The sequence below is a fragment of the Ranitomeya variabilis genome, chromosome 7 (genome assembly GCF_051348905.1).
Source record: "Ranitomeya variabilis isolate aRanVar5 chromosome 7, aRanVar5.hap1, whole genome shotgun sequence".
Taxonomy (NCBI): Eukaryota; Metazoa; Chordata; class Amphibia; order Anura; family Dendrobatidae; genus Ranitomeya; species Ranitomeya variabilis.
The window spans coordinates 124,064,085-124,088,580 of NC_135238.1; the positions used below are offsets into that span (position 1 = coordinate 124,064,085).

Genomic DNA, 24,496 nt, shown 5'->3' on the forward strand with positions numbered 1-24,496 from the left:
TTCATCTCACACCTCTCATTTTCACCTCAGTATATACATGTTTGTCATCTCCCTTATATATAGTATACACCTGTATGTCATCTCCTGTATATAGTATATACCTGTATGTCATCTCCCCTGTATATAGTATATACCTGCTGTGTGTCATCTCCCCTGTATATAGTATATACCTGTATGTCATCTCCTATTATATATAGTATATACCTGTATGTAATCTCCTCCTGTATATAGTATATACCTGTGTGTCATCTCACCTATATATAGTATATATCTGTGTGTCATCTCCTCCTGTATATAGTATATACCTGTATGTCATCTCCTCCTATACATAGCATATACCTATGTCATCTCCTCCTGTATATACTATATACCTGTAGGTAATCTGCTCCTGTATATAGTATATACCTGTATGTCATCTCCTGTATGTAGTATGTACCTGTATGTCATCTCCTCCTCTATATAGTATATACCTGTGTGTCATCTCTCCTGTATATAGTATATATCTGTGTGTCATCTCCTCCTGCATATAGTATATACGTGTGTCATCTCCCCTGTAAATAGTATATACCTGTGTGTCATCTCCTCCTGTATATAGTATATATCTGTATGTCATCTCCTCCTGTATTAGACCTCGTTCACATGATATTTGGTCAGTATTTTTACCTCAGTATTTGTAAGCTAAATTGGCAGCCTGATAAATCTCCAGCCAACAGTAAGCCCACCCCCTGGCAGTATATATTAGCTCACACATACACATAATAGACTGGTCATGTGACTGACAGCTGTCGGATTCCTATATGGTACATTTGTTGCTCTTGTAGTTTTTCAGCTTATTAATCAGATTTTTTATTTTTGAAGGATAATACCAGACTTGTGTGTGTTTTAGGGCGAGTTTCGTGTGTCAAGTTGTGTGTGTTGAGTTGCGTGTGGCGACATGCATGTAGCGACTTTTGTGAGATGAGTTTTGTGTGGCAACATGCGTGTAGCAACTTTTTGTGTGTCGAGTTGCATGTGACAGGTTAGTGTAGCAAGTTGTGTGCAGCAAGTTTTGCGCGTGGCGAGTTTTATGTGTGGTGCCTTTTGAGTATGTGCAAGTTTTGTGTGAGGCAACTTTTGCATGTGTTGCAACTTTTGTGCATGTGGCAATTTTTCCGCGTGTGCAAGTTTTGCGTGTGGCGAGTTTTCCATGAGGTGAGTTTTGCACGTGTGGCGAGTTTTGCATGTGGAGAGTTTTGCGCGTGGCGAGTTTTGAGTGGCGACTTTTGTGTTTCGACTTTTATGTGGCGAGGTTGGTGTATACGTGGTGAAATGTGTGCTGAGGGTGGTATATGTGTTCGAGCACGTGGTAGTGTGTGGCGCATTTTGTGTGTGTGTTCATATCCCCGTGGTGGTGTGGTGATTATCCCATGTCGGGGCCCCACCTTAGCAACTGTACAGTATATACTCTTTGGCGCCATCGCTCTCATTCTTTAAGTCCCCCTTGTTCACATCTGGCAGCTGTTAATTTGCCTCCAACACTTTTCCTTTCATTTTTTCCCCATTATGTAGATAGGGGCAAAATTATTTGGTGAATTGGAAAGCGCGGGGTTAAAATTTCACCTCACAACATAGCTTTGACGCTCTCAGGGTCCAGACATGTGACTGTGCAAAATTTTGTGCCTGTAGCTGCGACGCCTCCAACACTTTTCCTTTCACTTTTTCCCCATTATGTACGGTAGATAGGGGCAAAATTGTTTGGTGAATTGGAAGGCACGGGGTTAAAATTTCACCTCACAACATAGCCTATGACGCTCTCGGGGTCCAGACGTGTGACTGTGCAACATTTTGTGGCTGTATCTGCGACGGTTCAGATGCCAATCCCGGACATACATACACACATACATACACATTCAGCTTTATATATTAGATTGCCTGGCTGAGACTGGGAATGCTATATCGCCCTCACTGCAGCGTACCCAATAGCCAGTAAACAAGTAGGCAGCCTTTCTGGCGACTAATTATCCTAGGTGCAGTTCTCTGACTGACCTGAGGGTAAGGGGGGGTGCCAGAGAGCTGCAAGTTCCAAACTGGAACTGGGAAGTGGGATATAAATAAATCCCTTAAGAAAGAACTGGGGCAACCAAACATCCCCTGTTCATGACACTGTTGACTGCCTTTTCTTAATTACATTTCGATCTGAGGAAAGGGCAACTTGAAAATGTTATGCTATCTTCTGATAGCTTTTTCCTGCTTTGTGGGCCTCCACCATTTTTCAAACTCCTAGGCAGCTGCTTAGAAGAACCCATGGCTGCAGTTTTTTGCAAGAAAGGTGAGAGGAGGCTGGGTTTTTATAAAGCTGGTAAATTTGCATCACCTGGCTTTTCCTATTGATAATGGTGAACAAGCCATAACCCTAACAGGCTAATTAAGTTCTGAAACCTTGGTCAGTTATCTGTGCACACAAATCTTCACTGTTAAAATGTAAAAATACAAAGGAAATGTGTCATCTTTAACTTTTGGCCTGTTAGAGATCATTTCATCTTCAGCTTGCTTAACTGTTCACAACAGCAACAATTTTGACCAGGGGTGCCCAAACTTTTATATGCCCAGTTACAAACGACAAGATGAGACGCGTAATAGGTCCATTTATACTGCACAATAAATGTGAACTTGCATTCATGGAAACAGTTGACTCATGATAAGTCTAAAGAGGCTTGCTATCAGAATGCCCTATTGATTTGTGCAAAAGGTTATCGCTCTCGGCAGCACAGCATACCGTACAAGAGGTCTCGTGATGCCGAGAGCAATGGCAGCCTATGTGCACCGAACAGTCTATTATGGATCGTTCATTGCACATCTGAGGCCAGGTTAGTCTTTCTAAACTGGCTATGAAACGACTGCCAACGGGCAACATGTTGCCAGTCAGCGATGGTTACACACTACTCATTGTGCCGTGAAAAAGCACTTTCAGATTTGATGTGTAGTGGTTTCCGATAAGACGCTTGGATTTTTCTGTTGCAGCGTAGAGCAATCATTATATCCGATCCATTAATTGACAACTTCTGTCTTTATAGCTATGATCTTGGGATGGAGAATCGTGATCTAACTGATGATAAAGTCACCACCGAAGCTGCTGAAGCAATCAAAAAATACAATGTTGGAATCAAATGTGCCACCATTACACCCGATGAGAAGAGGGTTGAAGAATTTAAGTTGAAGCAAATGTGGAAGTCCCCAAATGGAACCATCCGAAATATTTTAGGAGGAACTGTATTCCGAGAGGCCATTATCTGCAAGAACATCCCTAGGCTTGTGTCCGGATGGGTTAAGCCCATCATTATTGGCCGTCACGCTTATGGGGATCAGGTTAAGCTGCATGTTTGATATGTTATCTGTTACACATGTAGCTGCCAATCGGTGGGGATGGGGGTTATATAGAGCTCAGGAATATGGAAGAGTAACTAGTCTTCTACTGATAATCTCCTGACAGTAATTTTATCAATACTACAGCAAGTAGCCCAGTAAGTGACACATTTTTGGAATTGGGGATCTCTGTCTCTACATTATGCTGTTCTCAAATTAGGTGGCAAAATCCTGGTGACAGATTCCCTTTAATTTGCACTTTTATTTTCTTTTGGTCCAAACCTGTTTTCAGGTCCTCATGAAACTGCGGCTGTGTATTTCCTTGGCCGTGCTGACTGCGAAGAGAAAATGTAGCCAATAATGGCAGGGCCCCGGTCCTTTGTCACTTAGTCCAGTATAGGCCATTATTCTTCATATCCCCTTACTGGCCACACACAGTCTGGACCTCCACGTAACACCCACACGGATGGGCGGCAAACTCTTCATGTAACATGTCACATTGTAACAAATGCAGATGTTGCTTTGAAGTTCTGCCTAAGGCCCGTTTCACACTTGCATCGGTACGGGTCCGTCGCTAAGCGTCGGCGCGCTATACCGACGCACGTTGTGAAATTTCGGCACAACGTGGGCAGCGGATGCAGGTTTTCAACGCATCCGCTGCCCATTGTAAAGTCCCGGGGAGGAGGGGGCGGAGTTCCGGCCGCGCATGCGCGGTAGGAAATGGCGGACCCGACTTACAAAAAACGTTCCCTTGAACGTTTTTTCGTGACGGCGGTCCGCCAAAGCACAACGCATCCAGTGCGCGACTTATGGCCATACGTCGCGATCCGTTGGCAAGTCTGCGGGCACATTTGCAGGATCCGTTTTTTACCCAAAACAACGGATTGCGACGGATTCCAAAAAACACTAGTGTGAAAGTAGCCTAAGACAGCAACATGGAGATCAGTATAAACATATAAGTACTTAAAAAATGATGATGATCCGTGTCTAATATGTAATAACTAAATCAGTGGTTACAATTAGAGTTGATCAAATCTCCTGGAATTTCACATAGGCAGATTAACTCACTTTAACTGCAGGAATTCAATGATCTTGGATTAAATTTCCTGCTGTTTGAATTGGCCAGAAAGGGGTAAATAAATCCCCCCAAACCTTGTACTCCTCTCTCCTCGGCCCTCCCCATACCTGTCCCTCTTCTGTCGGTCCTCAGATCTGCTCTTTTACTTCTTCTACAGTCATGGACAAAAATTTTGAGAATGAGACAAATATTAATTTTTCAAAAGTCTACTGCTTCATTTTTTCTAATGGCAATTTGCATATACTCCTGAATGTCAGAGTGATCAGCTTAACAGCAATTACTGTACTTGCAAAGTCAATATTTGCCCAGAAAATGAACTTTAACCCCCAAAACACATTTCAACATCATTGCAGTCCTGCCTTAAAAGGAGCAGCTAACATCATTTTAGTGATTAATCCATTAACACAGGTGTGGGTGTTGATGAGGACAGGGCTGGCGATCAATCAGTCATGATTAAGTAAGAATGACATCACTGGACACTTTAAAAGGAGGCTGGTGCTTGGTATCAGTTTCTCTTCAGTTAACCATGGTTATCTCTAAAGAAACACGTGCAGCCATCATTGCACTGCACAAAAATGGCCTAACAGGGAAGAGTATCGCAGCTACAAAGATTGCACCTCAGTCAACAATCTATCGCATCATCAAGAACTTCAAGGAGAGAGCTTCCATTGTTGTAAAAAAGGCTCCAGGGCGCCCAAGAAAGACCAACAAGCGCCAGGACCGTATCTTAAAACTGTTTCAGCTGCGGGATCGGACTACCAGCAGTGCCGAGCTTGCTCAGGAATGGCAGCAGGCTGGTGTGAGTGCTTCTGCACGCACTGTGAGGCGGAGACACTTTGAGCAAGGCCTGGTTTCAAGGAGGGCAGCAAAGAAGCCACTTCTCTCCAGAAAAAACATCAGGGACCGACTGATATTCTGCAAAAGGTACAGGGAGTGGACTGCTGAGGACTGGGGCAAAGTCATTTTCTCTGATGAATCCCCTTTTCGATTGTTTGGGACATCTGGAAAACAACTTATTCAGAGAAGAAGAGGTGAGCACTACCACCAGTCTTGTCTCATGCCAACTGTAAAGCATCCTGAAACCATTCATGTGTGGGGTTGCTTCTCAGCCAAGGGAATCGGCTCACTCACAGTCTTGCCTAAAAACACAGCCATGAATAAAGAATGGTACCAGAATGTCCTCCAAGAGCAACTTCTCCCAACCGTCCAAGAGCAGTTTGGCGCCCAACAATGCCTTTTCCAGCATGATGGAGCACCTTGCCATAAAGCAAAGGTGATAACTAAATGGCTCATGGAACAAAACATAGAGATTTTGGGTCCATGGCCTGGAAACTCCCCAGATCTTAATCCCATTGAGAACTTGTGGACAATCATCAAGAGACGGGTAGACAAACAAAAACCAACAAATTCTGGCAAAATGCAAGCATTGATTATGCAAGAATGGACTGCTATCAGTCAGGATTTGGTCCAGAAGTTGATTGAGAACATGCCAGGGAGAATTGCAGAGGTCTTGAAGAAGGGTCAACACTGCAAATATTCACTTGCTGCATTAACTCATTCTAACTGTCAATATAACCTATTGGTACTCATAATATGATTGCAATTATATTTCTGTATGTGATATAAACATCAGACAAACACTAATAAAAACCAGAGGGCAGCAGATCATGTGAAAATATAATTTTGGTGTCATTCTCAAAACTTTTGGCCATGACTGTATTCTCCTTCTAGTAGGATCATCTGTTCAATAGGCCCAACTCGGAGGCGTAGCTAGGGGTTTGGTTCAGGGGGGCGAAACTTCTCAATGGGCCCCTAACCAGGTAACCTTGATTACAACTGGATGACGCAACCTAATAGTGAAGGAGAACCTCAGCAGATGACCCTCGCTGAAAATACCGTAATCTCTATATAAAGATCAACATAGATATTACCGCCCTATGGTCAGTGGTAGATACCAGTCCTACAGAACATGTAAGAGATCACAGTACAGTTACAGATAATGACTTACAGCTGACTTTCTTTCTGATGGAGTCGTTCACTTTTTTCACGTCTTTTCCATCTGGCCCAGACCAACATGACCACTTCTTCCAGCCAGGACTCGGCTGCAGAGTATACAACAAACACATTTCACTTCTCACATTTTCAGCACTGACCCCAATGGAACTATTCCCAACCTGCAAAAACTCCTCATCCTGCTGACACCCCAATGTTCAGCAGCTGCTGCCATATGTGTTTCCATTACTGCACCTGCTGTGTGTTTCTGTTCCCTCTAAATTCTAAAGCAACTTTCTAGAATATAGTAATGCCGGGTGCAAGTGCCCTAGAAAACAGTGCCCACATTCTGTCCCCTAAAAAGTAATATTGCCCTGTGTGTGCCCCTTTTGACAGTGACCGTTACAGTCACCTGAGTTCACCTTTAACAATAAGTGCCCACTTTACATTTATTAATGATCTCTCACCCCTGTACAGCTCCCCTATACACAATATGATGCTCTCTTATACACAGTATAATGCCCCCTCATTGTGTATATATACTGACCCCTTAATATCCCTCAAACTGTTTAATGACTCAACACTGTATGATGGCCCAGCCACTGTAATCTCCACACTGTTTGATGACCCCCTAGAAAGCCTCCATATAGCATAATACACCAAATAGTCCTCAATATAGTATAATGTATTCCTCATAGGCCTCTATAGTATAATGCACTCCCCATAGGCCTCCATATAGTATAATGCACTCCCCATAGGCCTCCATATAGTGTAATGCACTCCCCATAGGCCTCCATGTAGTATAATGCACTCCCCATAGGCCTCCATGTAGTATAATGCACTTCCCATAGGCCTCCATATAGTGTAATGCACTCCCCATCAGGGGTGGATTAAGGGTAGCCAGGGCCCCGGGCTGTTCAGACATTGTGGGCCCCCCTGGTCATGTGACCGGGGTCATGTGACGGGGGTCATGTGACGGGGGTCACGATATACCTGAACCAGATTATTCCAGAAAAATGGCCGGGCCCTACTCTACTGTAACCTGTTAAATATTTGTTAAAATATGCAATAAAATGTAGGTATATTTTGACCAATATCACATACAAGGAACAAATACCACCGCACCATATCAAGACCACATATTACCACCACTTGGTGACTAAATAGCACATACAAGGGACAAATGCCACAACACCATTTCCAGACCACATATTACTACCACATAGTGACTGAATACCACAATACTGATCAGTAATAATAATAAAAAAAAACAAAAAAACACAATGCTATCACCATAATTGCCAGTATTCACAGGAGATCTGTACTTAGTAAGCAGTGTCTGTGTACAGGTAATATACAGTGTATAGTGTCAGTGTATAGGTAACAATGACTCACCAGAGACGTCTCTAGGTGAAGTCCTTCATCTTTGATCCAGCACAGACCGCCATCATTTCTTCCAGCCAGGGCTTGTTTCTGCAGGAAATAACAGTTATCTCAAGTTCTGCTTGCAGAACACATTACTTAATTTTTCCCAATTTCTACATTACACCACATGAAGAAAAAAAGGCGATATAGTGTCACTCTGCACAGTAACAGGACCGCCCCCCCCCCCCATTTAAAACAGTATACTCAAAAAATAAAATAAATACATCACTGCAGTAATAATATCCCTTAATTAGCCCCTATGGTAATAATATTCCCCATCCTGGCCCGTGTATCTCATTCCTGGCTCCTGCAATATGTTCTCACATCCTGCTCTCAGTCATGAGTATCCATTCTTTCTACCCCATATGATTTCCCCATCCTGCCCCATCTGTCTCCATCATATCCATCCTGCCCCATGATCCAATCCTGCCCCAGCCCCATGTCTTTCATTCTGCCCCATGTCTACAATCATGCCCTGTATCTACATTCTGCCCATGCCTCCAGTCCTGCCCCCAGTGTGTCCAGCAATCTGCCCCAGTATGTCAAGCATCAGCATTGCCCCCAGACCAGTGTGTCCAGCAATCTGCCCCAGTGTGTCCAGCTGCCAGCATATTACCACCAGTGTGTCCAGCAATCTGCCCCAGTGTGTCCAGCAATCATCTGCCCCAGTGTGTCCTCCAGCATTGCCCCCAATGTCTCCAGCATTGCCCCAGTGTGTCCACAATCTGCCCCAGACTCCAGCATTGCCCCAGTCAGTGTCTCCAGCAATCATCTGCCCCAGTGTCTCCAGCATTGCCCCAGTGTCCACAATCTGCCCCAGACTCCAGCATTTCCCCTTGTCAGTGTCTCCAGCAATCATCTGCCCCAGTGTCTCCAGCATTGCCCCAGTGTGTCCACAATCTGCCCCAGACTCCAGCATTGCCCCAGTGTGTCCAGCAATCATCTGCCCCAGTGTGTCCCCCAGCATTGCCCCCAGTGTCTCCAGCATTGCCCCAGTGTGTCCACAATCTGCCCCAGACTCCAGCATTGCCCCAGTCAGTGTCTCCAGGCTCCAGCAATCATCTGCCCCAGTGTGTCCTCCAGCATTGCCCCCAGTGTCTCCAGCATTGCCCCAGTGTGTCCACAATCTGCCCCAGTCAGTGTCTCCAGCATTGCCCCAGTGTCTCCAGCAATCATCTGCCCCAGTGTGTCCTCCAGCATTGCCCCCGGTGTCTCCAGCATTACCCCAGTGTGTCCACAATCTGCCCCAGTCAGTGTCTCCAGCATTGCCCCCAGTGTCTCCAGCATTGCCCCAGTGTGTCCACAATCTGCCCCAGACTCCAGCATTGCCCCAGTCAGTGTCTCCAGCATTGCCCCAGTGTGTCCAGCAATCATCTGCCCCAGTGTGTCCTCCAGCATTGCCCCCAGTGTCTCCAGCATTGCCCCAGTGTGTCCACAATCTGCCCCAGACTCCAGCATTGCCCCAGTCAGTGTCTCCAGGCTCCAGCAATCATCTGCCCCAGTGTGTCCTCCAGCATTGTCCCCAGTGTCTCCAGCATTGCCCCAGTGTGTCCACAATCTGCCCCAGTCAGTGTCTCCAGCATTGCCCCAGTGTCTCCAGCAATCATCTGCCCCAGTGTGTCCTCCAGCATTACCCCAGTGTGTCCACAATCTGCCCCAGTCAGTGTCTCCAGCATTGCCCCAGTGTCTCCAGCAATCATCTGCCCCAGTGTGTCCTCCAGCATTGCCCCCAGTGTCTCCAGCATTGCCCCAAGTGTCCAGCATTGCCACAGTGTGTCCAGCAATGTGATCTGCCACAGTGTGTCACTGACTGACTGACTGCACTGCAGTGTCCAGCATTATAATCCGCCCTGGGCCCTGATTATTGCCGTTAGGTCACGGTGGTTAGCAAATAACAAAAAAAAAAGAGTTCTCCTCACCTGACCTGTGCGCTCCAGCGGCGAGCTCCCTCCAACAGCACGCACTCGCCGGCGACTGACAATGATGTCAGACGCCGGCGAGTCTCGCGACGTGTGTGCTGCGCCTGCGGCCGACTTCAGCTGCCAGCCTCCAATTGGCTGGCTGGTGGCTGTTAACTATTGACGTGCGGGCCCGTGCCCGCACGTCAATAGGAAACCGACGCAGTGGTGACAGTAGGGGCCCGGTGAGCAGATGAGATGGGGCCCGATGTGGGCCCCCTCTCTCTGCCCACCGGGTCCGGGCCCTAATGATACTTACATACGCCAGTCAGTCAGGGGGGCACGTCCATGCACGGTGCACTGCAGACAGTAATGGCGGCGGCCAATCTGTGCGGTAGCCCAGGGCCCCCCCCCACACCACTGGGCCCTGGGCTACCGCCCATATTGACCCTCTAATAATCCGCCCCTGCTCCCCATAGACTTCCATATAGTGTAATGCACTCCCCATAGGCCTCCATATAGTATAATACACTCCCGATAGGCAGACTCTATAGTATAATGCAGCCCTTAATATAATGCATCCCATAGGCAGCCTCTGTAGTGTAATGCAGACCCATAGGCAGCCTCTATAGTATAATGCAGCCCCTATTATAATGCATCCCCACAGGCAGCCGCTATAGTGTAATGCACCCCCATAGGCAGCCGCTATAGAATAATGCAGCCCCTAATATAATGCACCCCCATAGGCAGCCTCTATAGTATAATGCAGCCTCATAAAAAAAATTAAAAAAAATAAATACTCGCCTCTCTCCCTCCAGATTCCTCCGGTGCTCCGAGCTCCCGCTCATCTCCGGACCGCAGGTGCCGAGTAGTAGCGTTATCGCGACCGCTGTCAGTGTCGACATCGGTGATGTCAGACGCTGACGGGGATGATTGGAGAGGGAGCGTAATGCTTCTCTCATCAATGCGGTCAGCTGTATCAGCTAGATGCTGACACAGTTGAACTTGCGATGACGGGCAGGGGGCCCACTGCGGGCTCCCCCCCCCCCACCTGCTCAGGGACCCCTTAGCGGCCAGGCAGAAGAGCAGGAAGATCGATTCTCCCTCCTCTGCCATAGAATATAACTGTATTGGCGCGATGTGCATGCCAGTACAGTTACAGTAGTGTAGCTCTGGGTGGGCCCCCTCAGAGCGCGGGGTCCTGGGCATCCGCCCCTCTGCCTCCTCCGGTAGCTACGCTACTGGCCCAACTGCATCACATGGGGCGCAGTGCACATCATTAAAAAGTACTCCCATCAAAATGTTTATTCTAATATATTGCAATCATCATTTTAGAATTCTTCTGTTTTTCATTAGGTCCATGACATCATGTGATTAAACACTGACTAGCTTAATCCTTCTAAGCTCTATGTAGAAACAGGAGGTCAATTTTCCCTGTATACGTCACCATTCAATGTATAAGACAATGAAAGGGGGAAGAGCGGAACAGCTGAGTCAGGAGTTGAGTGGAATATGATACTTCCTGTTTGTACATAGAGCAGAGAAGAGCGAACAATTAGCTGGGTAGAAAGGCAAAATGAGCAATTGTAAGTACATGATATGATGACTGCAATATATTAAGAGGATAAAAACATTGTTGGGTGCTCTTCTTTAGTATACGCCACAGCCCATGTGATAGAATGGGACCTAGTGAATGGAAGACTCGGCCAGAAGGCAGATGCAAGAGCCAATCTGTGTCCCGGTGGTGGCAGAACAGGGAGTACTGAGGAGAAGTGAGTATGTTTGGGAAGAATATTGCAGATATAATTTCAGGCCAATCATTTGTATCCTATTTGGTCTGGGATTATAAACCCTCTTTCCTTTGTCCAGCCGGAAGTTCAATATCCTCAAAACCTTAAGGATAAAGCTGGCACCTAGTTCACTAGGGGGGTCAAGCCTCCAAAAGCTGTGAATGACAGATCTCACACCATGAGCCAGCCAGCTCAGAGCAGGGCAAACTCTTGCTAGCAATATAGAATCATGCTGAAGCTGCCAAATAACAATCTAAAAACATAATTTATAAGTAGTGATGAGCGAATATACTCGTTACTCGAGATTTCTCGAGCATGCTCGGGGGTCGTCCGAGTATTTTTTAGTGCTCAGAGTTTGTTTTTCTTGCTGCAGCTGAATGATTTACATGTGATAGCCAGCATAAGTACGTGTGGGGATTCCCTAGCAACCAGGCAACCCCCACATGTACTTATGCTGGTTATCAGATGTAAATCATTCAGCTGTGAAAAGAAAAACTGAAACTCCGAGCACTAAAAAATACTCAGAGGACCCTCGAGCATGCTCGAGAGATCTCGATTAACGAGCATATTCGCTCATGACTATTTATAATGAGTTCTGGAGATGATATACATCCTAGTCGTACATTGTGTACATTTTCAACATCTCTGGAACAAACTGAACGCCTCTCAGGGTCTCGATCTGTTCTAACACCCTAGGCAGAGGAGATATGTAGAATGGCCATTAAAAATCAGATAGCAGAGATGTGTTTAGCTTTAACACGTAGCAGGGGCATGGCTGGATCCGATGGCACCAAAAACGCCTTCCCAGGACCTCTTATTAAAGAGTTATGACTCCTCTTAGGTTTTGGAGTTTTTAGATGCTAGAGGCAAGGGGACAGGATTTGGGTTCAGCTCAGTGGGCAGGAGCGTAGAGATCTAAAGGGGAGAAAGGCTAGTGTAGATCCATGTGGTCTCTCGCTCTGTTATGCATTCCGGGGTTCATGTCAAGTAACATGTTGTGAAGGACCTAGGAGCCAGCTTGGCAGCCCATGCCCCCTGCGACCCAGCGCACACGTGGTCGAACATCAACCCCGTAATTGACATGATCCATCTACTTATATCTTTGTCCTACCACTATTGTATTTGCATATCTGACCATTGTATATGTACAACCACCATGTATATAGTGTATTGTCTAATGTGGCCTTAAGGTGATTGAATATAAAATTTACCCTTGGGCTGCTCTTTTACCTCAATCCACACATCTGTTTCTCAGTTGAACATTCCATGCAACCTGGGCTGGTTTCTGGCACGATATAATCCAGTTAACGGACCACGCTTATATCTACTGGTGACATTACTAACAGGCTGGCAGCGCGCTCTTTCACTGGTGATAGTGAAAGGGGCCTGTCATGGTTGTGAGTGAGTGTGGTGCCATGTCAATGACCAGGGGGCTACATCCCTGGGCCCTTGTGGACAAGGGGCGTCTGTGTAAAACTGTGCAAGCTGATCTTACATGTTCCCAGGGAGTACGGGATGTCACGTTGGTGAAAATGGGGAGACCGCATTACGTGATCAGTCTGACTTAATAGAGATGTCAGGTAGGGTGCCAAGGTGCTGTTTGATCAGTGTTTTTTTGTGTTTTTTTTTAACCCCTTTCCATCCTGTTGGACACAATTTTGCAAGATTATGGACATCGTTTTTCTGGATTTGCTTGAAGCAAATCACAAATAAATTGTTATGTTTTTTTTTTAATTTGAGGGGTATTTTACTCACTAGTCCCTAGTTACAATGTGCTGGCTTCCCTATAGATTAAAACTCAAGTAATATGTAATTTTTCGTGTTACATTTTCTTGTATTTTCTTTCAATTAACATTACTTGTTTGAATTCCAGTACAGAGCCACAGACTTTGTGGTCCCTGGCCCCGGCAAGGTGGAAATATCATTCACTCCTAAAGATGGCGGAGAACCAATAAAATATGTTGTACATAATTTTGAAGGTTAGTGTTCAGTTGATGTGGGACCCAAATTTCAGAGTGTCTATTCAATGCAAGGCTTTTTATTTTTGTGCAAACTATGAAGCATGTGGACACCACTACAAGCCCCTCAAAAGGCGTATGCACACAAGGTAGAATTATCACATCTGAATTAAGTAACTTTAAAGGTAAGTAGAGATGAGCAAATCCATTCAATGAAAATTGAATTTGTATAAAATTTTTAGGAACTCGATGAACCCACCAAACTAAAACAAGTTGTGTTTCACTTTCTGTGAATCGCCTAAAATTGCTGCCTCTATTTTACATATTGCAAAAAATGAATCAGCCAGAGAAGGACCACATAGCTTTGGGCGGACTTCCCCATATCACCTTGCAACAGTCACGTCACATATTATAGCACAGCCAATCAGGAGGGACTGTCACAGTCTGTATAAAAGCAGAGGCAGGAAATGCAGCAGACATTTTGTGGTGAGTCAGGATTGTGAGAGGACCACACAGGTTATAGCTGAGATATATGGAGAGGAAGTCATACATGTTTTTCAGGGCAGTTAGAGGCTCGAGAAAATTCGGCAAGTCTGGCAAATGTGACATTTCAAAAGATTTGTTCTGAGTTTTTTTTGACGCTTTAAAAAAAAAAGAAAAAAAAAAAGATTTTTCCTGAGAAAACCAATGCGGCAAACACTGCTTTTCAGGGCCTTTCTCTTTACCTGAAGAGGTTTTGGATGATCGTTTTCCTAAAGTGTTCTTTGCAGCCTATTGATTTGACAGTGTCCAGTTTGGAGATATTTCCTACAGGATCCATTCAAACTAGTAACACACGCTTTTTTTTTTTTCATACATCAGCCATTTTTAAAAAACTGCTTTAGTGTTTATTTCCACGACATCTTTTTCAGGCTGGAAGTGAAAGACCTATTAGTAAACTCTCAAAAGAATGAACAAGTGCATGTCTGTGCAACAAGGACTCACCGAGCTTATGATCAGGCTTTTGAAAATCTTTTCAACACTTCAAGTTTCTAAAAACGCCAAATGGTTAAAACAAGTGGTGTTCTTTCTTCTGGCATTTTCCGCTCAGTGGGAAAGCTGAAAAGATGCCTGAATGACAACCGGATGTCTTTTGGAGCATTTTGCTATAGGTTTTGTTTAAAAAACAAACAAACAAAAGAAACCTGCTATCCGCTTTTTCATAGTTCAGTGGAGTGAAAAAAAAAAAAAAAACATCCAGAAAGTGTCAGTGAAATAAGACATGAAAACAATTATGGTAAAACCATCCAAGAAACGGCCGATGGGAAAAATGCTCAGGAAATGACTAAAAATGTCACAAAAGACATTAAAAAAACAAAAAAAACGCTAGCGTTCCCTTGAAAAGCTTAATGGGGTTACTTGAGTTTAGAAGCCTTCGTGTACACTGATCCTTAGGATAAAGAAACTTCAAAAGACTCTTCATATGAACAACACAACAACGTGGATTTCCTACATAGTCATAGGGTATTCCAAGTGTTTTTGAAGAGTATTTTGGAGCATAACAGCTTCAAAACATTCCTCAGAAAACTCTGTGTGAAAATGGCTTAAGTAACTTTGACTTACTTGTTTTATTACTTGCTTTGCCAAGGTGTGTTTTCTAAACACTTCACTACAAAATGTCTTACCCATTGTCTGACGGCAGTAGATCTGAATCCACATGTAATATTCAGCCTCCACTGTATTAACCTGCCAGGAGATTTTTTTTCTCATTAATGTTTTTCTTGTCCTGTAGACTGCGGAGGGGTTGCCCTTGGCATGTATAACACTGACCAATCCATTAGAGACTTTGCCCACAGCTCCTTCCAGATGGCCTTGGTTAAAAGTTGGCCTCTGTATATGAGCACCAAAAACACAATCCTGAAGCGATACGATGGACGTTTCAAGGACATTTTCCAGGAGATCTATGAGAAGTACGGTATACTGTTTTTTTCACCCCATGTTTCATTAGACTTTCATGTGATCAAATAATCGCTGACTCTCCATTAAGATCGTCCCTCCCAGCTATGAATGACAACTCACATGCTGCAGTACTAATTTGCTAAGTCCATGATGATCAAACTCCTACTTTCTGCATGCCGGATGCAGAGACTCCCCAGATATTGACTGTAATCGCAAATAACTGCAATCTTTACATGCAATTGAATGGGGAATCCACATCCCTGTTCACATGGTCAGAGTTTTTGACAATGCAACATATGTAAGTATCAACAACACAGAATACTATAGAGTGTTTTAAAGTCTCTCAAATTTAATTTTATTGATAAAAGCACCAATATTTAAAAATCTGTCAAACAGAGTAACTTAATGGTGGACTGCGAAGTGCAGGCCTTATTAATCATGTTATTAATGTTGAAAGACCGTTCAAAGATCATTCAAAATAATTTATATAAAGGATATCAAAAAACAAAATTTGGTTTAACCCAATATACAGCTCTGGCAAAAATTAAGAGACCGCTGCAAAATTTTCAGTTTGTCTGATTTTTCTCTTTATAGGTATATTTTTGAGTAAAATGTAAATTGTTCTCTTATTCTATAAACTACTGACATTTCCGAAGTTCCAAGCAATACATTTTGGATTTGTTTTCTGAAAATGAGAAATGGTCAAAATAACAACAAAAATGCAGTGCTTGCAGACCTCAAATAATGCAAAAAAAAAAGTTCATAATCATTTAGAAACAACAATACTATTGTTTTAACTCAGGAAGAGTTCAGAAATCAATATTTTGTGGAATAACTATGATTTTTAATCACCGCTTTCATGCGTCTTGGCATGCTTTCCACCAGTCTTTCACACTGCTTTTGGGTGACCTTATCCCACTCCTGGTAGAAAAATGTAAGCAGTTCTTCTTTGTTTGGTGGCTTGTGACTATCTATCTGCCTCTTGATTACATTCCATAGGTTTTCAATGGGGTTCAGGTCTGGAGATTGGGCTGCCCTTGACAGGGATTTGATGTAGTGGTCCTTCATCCACACCGTGATTGACCTAGCTGTGTGGCATGGCGCATTGTCCTGCTGGAAAAACTAGTCCTCAGAGTTGGGGAACATTGCCTGAGCAGAAGGAATCAACTCTTTTTCCAGGATAACCTTGTATGCGGCTTGATTCATACGTCCTTAGCAAAGAACAACCTGCGTAATTCCAGCCTTGCTGAAGCATCCCCAGATAATCACCGATCCTCCACCAAATTTCACAGCAAGGCACTGTGGCTTGTATGCCTCTCCAGGTCACCGTCTAACCATTAGATAACCAGGAGTTAACCTGGGGATGCTTCAGCAAGGCTGGAATTGGGCAGGTTAATCTTTGCAAAGGACATATGAATCAAGCCGCATATAAGGTTATCCTGGAAAAACAGTTGATTCCTGCTGCTCAGGAAATGTTCCCCCAACCCTGAAGACTGTTTTTTTCCAGCAGGACCATGCGCCATGCCACACAGCTAGGTCAATCAAGGTGTGGATGAAGGACCACCACATCAAATCCCTGTCATGGCCAGCCCAATCTCCAGACCTGAACCCCATTGAAAACCTCTGAAATGTAATCAAGAGGAAGATGGATAGTCACAAGCCATCAAACAAAGAAGACTGCTTAAATTTTTGTACCAGGAGTGGCTTAAGGTCACCCAAAAGCAGTGTGAAAGACTGGTGGAAAGCATGCCAAGACGCATGAAAGATGTGATTAATAATCATGGTTATTCCACAAAATATTTATTTCTGAACCCTTCCTAAGTTAAAACATTAGTGTTGTTGTTTCTAAATGATTATGAACTTGTGTTGTGTTTTTTTTGTTTTTTTTTGCATTTTTAGAGGTCTGCAAGCAATGCATTTTTGTTGTTATGTTGACCATTTCTCATTTTCAGAAAACAAATCCAAAATGTATTGCTTGGAACTTCGGAAATGTCAGTAGTTTATAGAATATAAGAACAATTTACATTTAACTCAAAAATATACCTATAAAGAGAAAAATCAGACAAACTGAAAATTTTGCAGTGGTCTCTTAATTTTTGCCAGAGCTGTATATGCTGCTTGATGCAGATTTTGGTTACATAATACTCAATTCTGTATAAAGACATTGTATGTTCTAACATAGCCAAGCAATAAATGACTTACAAAATGGAAAAAGCTCATGTGTGATGTGGTCCAAAAACGATGTATGTTTCACCCTTACTCATCAGGGAGCTTCAACCCTTGCTTCAACCAATTTTTGTTTTTTTGGTATCCTTTATATAAATTATTTTGAATGATCTTTGAACTGTCTTTCAACATTAATTACCTGTGATTATTAAGGCCTGCACTTCTTGGTCCACCATTGTTACTCTGTTAGATTGCCACATTTTTTAATACTGGTGTTTTTTTTTTTTTCAATAAAATTACATTTTATAAACTATAAACACCCGATAGTAATCTGTGTTGTTGGAATTTATAGTTCAGGCGTATTTCTGGATATGTTTGGATTTTCATATTTGGGCTCTTTATGTTGTAGTCAACAGATATAAGTAACAACATGTTTCTTATTTCCACTGATTTTGCACAACAAACGTGAAGATTGGCTCCATTGAATGTGGATGCTGGCACAGCTGACACAGTTCTGCTCGGCTTCTGTTGTAAGCAATAGCTCTTCAGCAGAGACTTTTAGCTGCAGATGCCCAGGACACCATGCGCAGGGTTCTGTCTTTCACTGCAGCATAGCGGCACTGTAAGGACAGTGACTTTACTAATGAACGAAGACAGCACAGTTAAAGAAGTTTTTTCAGAAAACTGGGCAACAAATACTTGCAGTCATGTAAAATAACAAAGCCAGATTATACACTCTTCCGCCACTCCATAGCAAGCTCTTGTCACTGTTACATCGGTGGGGTCACTGAGCTCAACGATTGACTGCAGCACTGATGAACCCTGCTTATGTGATGTGCTGCATGGCGCCCCTGAAGGTCCAGTCGCCACAGAGGTACAGCACCTCCGCCAGAGGTGTGGTACTCTGCTCTCTGGTAAGGAGGGGGGCACTACCCAAGACCCACACTAGCATCCAGTATTACACCACTCCAGGCCGGGGGATCTGGGCGGACCCTATTGAGGGAGAGACCTATCTCAGGCTGGAGGGGGAACTAGGTAGAGGGTGTGGGTGGAGTTGTGAGGAGTTGTCATGGAAACAAGAGGGAGGAGTTAGTGAGTCAGAGAGACGAGTGAGAGGAAGTGTCTGAGAGAAGCTCCTGAGAGAAGGAAGGAAGGGGTCCTAGGGGCTAGGGAAGTGAGGAATCCACCCTGGGCGCCTGAATCCACGCTGACCGTAGTTGGGTGGTAGGACCAGGTCGCAGTGGGAGAACTACAAGGCTCCGCTAGCAAGCCGGAGGCTGTGGTAACTGTACGTGCCACAGTCACACACATTCGCCGAAAAGGCAGCCACATAGGATCAAGGGGACCTGGAGGATGACGGCCGACAAGTTCCGAGGTTTCTAGTTTGAGACAGTGTGTGTGAGGCGCAGTGCAGGAGGGCGAAGCCAGCGCAGTGAGACGGCCAGGGAAGGAACATAAGAAAGGGGATCTCAGGAAAGTGAACCCCAGGCTGAGCTTTAAAGGAGAATGGAATTTTCACTATATACTATAAAACTGTTGTATTGCAGTATATAGAATAAGCCATCAGACAATCATAGTTTCAGGTCCCCTAAAGGGACTAATAAAGTAAAAAAGCAGATTTTTTTCTTTCAAAAGCTTTAAGTTCAAATCACCCCCCTTTTCGAACATTGAAATTAAATAAAAAATACACATATTTGGTATTGGCACATTCTTAAAAATCCAAACAAAAAAAAAAATAGCCCAATCGATAAACAAGAAAAAAAATCAGTCTAGAAATGTGAGTTTTTGTTTGGTCACCAATCCTCCCTAACAAATAATCACTAAAAACAGATAAAAAAATAGTATTCATAAATCTGTCAGCTCATCGCACATAAAACAATCCCCACCCTTCTCAATTGATGATAAAATAAAAATATTACAGGTCTCCAAAAATGGCAACACAATCAAAAATAGTTTTACTTCAGATTTCTGATTTTTTTTTTTTTTCCTTCAATTAAAATACAAAACTTGTATAGGTTTTTTTTATTGCTATAATTGTAGTGACCGGGAGAATCATGCTTTAGAGTAACTTTTTTACCACCATTTTCGTAAAATCATAACCCAAAAAACAATGGTGGAATGGGATTTAATTCCACGATTTTACCACACTTGGATTCTCTTTCCCATTTTACAGTACAATGAATGATATAATGAACTACAACTTCTCCCGTTAAAAACAAGCACTTATTACCTATGTCAAGGGAAAAGTTATAAAAGTGATGGTTCTTGGAAGAAGGGGAGGGAAAAACAAAAGTGCAAAATTGAAAATTGGCTGTGGAGGGAAGGGGTTAATGCTTATCGTGTGTACTGCAGCATATGACTTCTTAACTAAAGGCACGCTGTAATAATCACTAATTCCCATGCCGAGATGAACTGATTGTGGGCTCAGCCGGGAGCGTCCACCATCGTGCTTCATACGCAGTGAGTGTCGTCAGTCACCTGTGAAGCGGCCATTCCCGGCCCAGTGGTGATTTGCATTTATATGGCTGACACTTGTGTATGACATAATGGGCCATACACAGTGTATACCAGCCGTTGTACATGCTGCGACTGATTGTGGCAGAGTCCAGTCACCTTTGTTTCTGTGCTACAGCGGAAATATATAATGTGGTGGATTTCACATGTCTATTCTTTCATCTCCAGAGAATACAAATCCCAGTTTGAAGAGAAAAAGATCTGGTATGAGCACAGGCTTATAGATGATATGGTGGCTCAAGCTTTAAAATCTGAGGGTGGCTTTATCTGGGCTTGTAAGAACTACGATGGAGATGTGCAGTCAGATTCAGTCGCTCAAGGTACCAGAGAAAACCGCAACAGAAATGCCATGTTTGATTGTAAAGGATTGTGGTCACCAAATGGGGCCACCGTTTATCAAAATAGCCCCAGCCGGGTGATATTGCTAAATATAATCCAGTACCAATGTCCCCAGAATGGGTCCAACTTTCTATCAAAGTTAGGCCCAAACTTCCTTCTGGATTGTGGGATCCCACAACCCTCCACAGCTGCTCTCACAATGAAATAAGGAAAAATTTCTTGTCCTACCAATAAATTACATTTTAAGCAATAGCTCTTGGAAACACAAGTTGCATAATTGGATGTGTTCAGAAATGTCTTTCCTGTGCGGAGATAATCTTATAAATGTGCCCCTGCTGTGTCCTGTGCAATGGATGTGTCTGATCATACCACATCTATTACAGCAGGGGCACATTTATAAGATTATCTCCGCACAGGAACGTTTTTTTTTTTTTTTTTTTTTTTTTAACGCATCTACAGTTATATGAAAAAGTTTGGGCACCCCTATTAATCTTAAGCTTAATGTTTTATAAAAATTGTTTTTTTTTGCAAAAGCTATTTCAGTTTCATATATCTAATAACTGTTGGACACAGTAATGTTTCTGCCTTGAAATGAGGTTTATTGTACTAACAGAAAATGTGCAATCTGCATTCAAACAAAATTTGACAGGTGCATAAGTATGGGCACCTCACCAGAAAAGTGACATTAATATTTAGTAGATCCTCCTTTTGCAAAAATAACAGCCTATAGTCACTTCCTGTAGCTTTTAATGAGTTCCTGGATCCTGGATGAAGGTATTTTTGACCATTCCTCTTTACAAAACAATTCCAGTTCAGTTAAGTTTGATGGTTGCCGAGCATGGACAGCCCTCTTCAGATCATCCCACAGATGTTCAATGATATTCAGGTCTGGGGACTGGGATGGCCATTCCAGAACAGTGTAATTGTTCCTCTGCATGAATGCCTGAGTAGATTTGGAGTGGTGTTTTGGATCATTGTCTTGCTGAAAGATCCATCCTCTGTGTAACTTCAACTTTGTCACTGATTCATGAACATTATTGCCAAGAATCTGCTGATACTGAGAGGAATCCATGCGTCCCTCAACTTTAACAAGATTCCCGGTGCCGGCATTGGCCACACAGCCCCAAAGCATGATGGAACCTCCACCAAATTTAACTGTGGGTAGCAAGTGTTTTTCTTGGAATGCTGTGTTTTTTTTGCTGCCATGCATAACGCCTTTTTGTATGACCAAACAACTCAATCTTGGTTTCATCAGTCCACAGGACCTTCTTCCAAAAAGAAATTGTCTTCTCCAATTGTGCTTTTGCATACCTCAGCCGACTCTGTTTGTGGCGTGCTTGCAGAAACGGCTTCTTTCGCATCACTCTCCCATACAGCTTCTCCTTGTGCAAAGTGCGTTGTATAGTTGACTGATGCACGGTGACACCATCTGCAGCAAGTTGATGCTGCAGCTCTCTGGAGGTGGTCTGAGGATTGTCCTTGACTGATCTCACCATTCTTCTTCTCTGCCTTTCTGATGTTTTTCTTGACCTGCCACTTCTGGCCTTAACAAGAACTGTACCTGAGTTCTTCCATTTCCTTACTATGTTCCTCACAGTGGAAATTGACAGGTTAAATCTCTGAGACAGCTTTTTGTATCCTTCCCCTGAACACCTATGTTGAATAATCTTTGTTTTCATATCATTTGACAGTTGTTTTGAGGAGCCCATGAGGAGTATTTAAAACAAGAAAATGATAAGGGTGCCCATACTTATGCACCTATCAAATTTTGTTTGAATGCAGATTGCACATTTTCTGTTAGTACAATAAACCTAATTTCAAGGCAGAAACATTACTGTGTCCAACAGTTATTACATATATGAAACTGAAATAGCTGTTGCAAAAAAAACAATTTTTATAAAACATTAAGCTTAAGATTAATAGGGGTGCCCAAACTTTTTCATATAACTGTAATTGTGGAAATTATTATTGTTCAAGATCTATTGATTAAAATGTACTTTGTTAATTGGAAAAATGGGAAAATCCCTTTAATCTTGTCCTGAACTGTAACTGCTGTAATGATACCATTCAGTAATAGCTTAGTAAAGTAGGCTGCAGTGCTGGGTTAGCAGAAAGATATCACTCTTTCACCGCAGGAGGGGCTGTGGAGGGTTGTGGAAACCTAAACCTGGAAGTTTGGGGCTGTTTTTGCTAGGAAAACAGGGTTTTGGAGGTCAAAAGGCATTCTTCTACTTTTTGTACTGGACTATATTTTTGAGAAATCACAAGTCTGGTGCTGCCCACTGTTTTATTAAATGAAAAGGTCACAACTCTTGCTAATTTTGTAACTGCATTACTAACTAAAGCTCCTCTTTCAGTAGGCTGCCATGCCTTTGTAGTTTCTTTTGCTCTTTGTGGTTGTACATCCTTGCAGCAAAAGCTGATTAGAAGGGGACAAGACTGTCTCCTATCATGATGAAGGCGGCAATAAGTTGGTGAAACTTCTCGGCTGTGCCAGGCTCGGTCCTCAACACATCCCTTAAGATGGATGATTGGCTTAAACTGAGGGGTGAAGTTGCACTTCAAAGAGTTGGCCACTTTATTTTTACTTTAACAGAGGTGTTGAGGACATGATATTGTAGCATTTTCTAATATATAAGATTCTTCTCCCGTACTTGATAATGGAGCTTTCCTCACAGACTGAGCACTTCTGTCCATTCAATGGCTGCTAGCGGAAGAGTATGTGACTAGACCAGTCCACCAGCCTCCTCCAATAGAAAAACACTACACATGTGAAAGCTGTTTCTTTATTGGAGGAAGACTGATCTAGTCACATGCTCCTCCATCAACTTCCATTGTATGGACAAATGTCTATAAGGAAGGCAGCACCTAAATAAGGAGGAGAACCTATAGTACTTTTATATTGGAGACATGAATGTAAATATAACAGGTTCTCCTCCTTCCTCACAATGGCTGCTGGTGGAGGCGCTTGTGACCAGTCCTGTCCATCAGTCTCTGCTCATTGTAAAACTGTTGTCTCATGTGCAACCTTTTTTTAATTGGAAGTGGTGATTGGATAGATCCGGTCACCTGCCCCTCCCCAGCAGACATTTTGAGAAGGAGGGGGGTATTGTGCAATCTGAGAGGGAGGCACACCTAAATAAGTTCAGGAGAACCTGTAATGCCTATAAGTAAGTGCCACAAAATCCTGTCCCCTACACACATGTTCCAATAGAGATATAGTAGCTCTGCTCTTTAGGTAACCAGTAATGGTCTGCCTGGGTACCACATTAACATTCTCAAGTTCCTATAAATTAATCTCGCAGTTGATGGGAAAGGGAATTGTGGATGAAAAAGTAAAGACGCCATCCTTATCTCGTGACTTCAGAAATGGCTCAGTATTATAGAACGATAACCTCGTATAAAAATGCATACTGGTCATGAGTGAAGAACTTAGAGGTGTTGTGTTGGTGCAGGCTATGGATCTCTGGGGATGATGACCAGCGTTCTGATATGTCCAGACGGCAAGACTGTAGAAGCAGAAGCAGCACACGGCACTGTAACCCGCCACTACAGGATGCACCAGAAGGGCCAGGAGACCTCCACCAATCCTATTGGTAAGCAGAGGCCATAATCTGATGTACAAGTGCCTGGTGATAGTGTGTGGTGTAGGTCATCTTGTGCTGTGTCTCACACCCATCTGTAGACTACGGCCTTTATTACAGGTTACAAAAGTGTCAACAGTCACAGCACAAATACAAACCATAGAACATATGTTAAGATGCCAGAAAAATCTCTGCATGGAGTAGATAACAGTTTCAGTACAAGGGAAGCATGTAATCACAAGAAAGTGTCTGGCACCACATCCCATTGAGGTCATGGTTCACACTTTATAAATGCTCTGGTCACTTGTCTGCTTACATCATTAATTCCTGTTGGATGAATCTCCCCTATCTGACATGTTCTTGATGTTACATAAAGTAGTATATTTCAATCAGGATTTATATGTACCGTATGTACAGGATTGAGATAGAAAAATATGTAGAATTGAGTCCACAGTGGCTGATACCTTTTTAA

The 24,496-nt window shown here is 43.3% G+C and overlaps 1 protein-coding gene across 1 annotated transcript in view; it reads left to right on the plus strand.

The window, feature by feature from the left end:
* Positions 1–24,496, plus strand: part of IDH1 (isocitrate dehydrogenase (NADP(+)) 1) — a 56,487-nt gene that overhangs the window by 26,930 nt on the left and 5,061 nt on the right. The window contains exons 3-7 of the mRNA XM_077275694.1: positions 3,054–3,345; positions 13,399–13,504; positions 15,255–15,432; positions 20,270–20,421; positions 23,896–24,036. Coding sequence (XP_077131809.1) covers positions 3,054–3,345; positions 13,399–13,504; positions 15,255–15,432; positions 20,270–20,421; positions 23,896–24,036 — 869 coding nt within the window. The remainder of the gene's footprint in view (positions 1–3,053; positions 3,346–13,398; positions 13,505–15,254; positions 15,433–20,269; positions 20,422–23,895; positions 24,037–24,496) is intronic.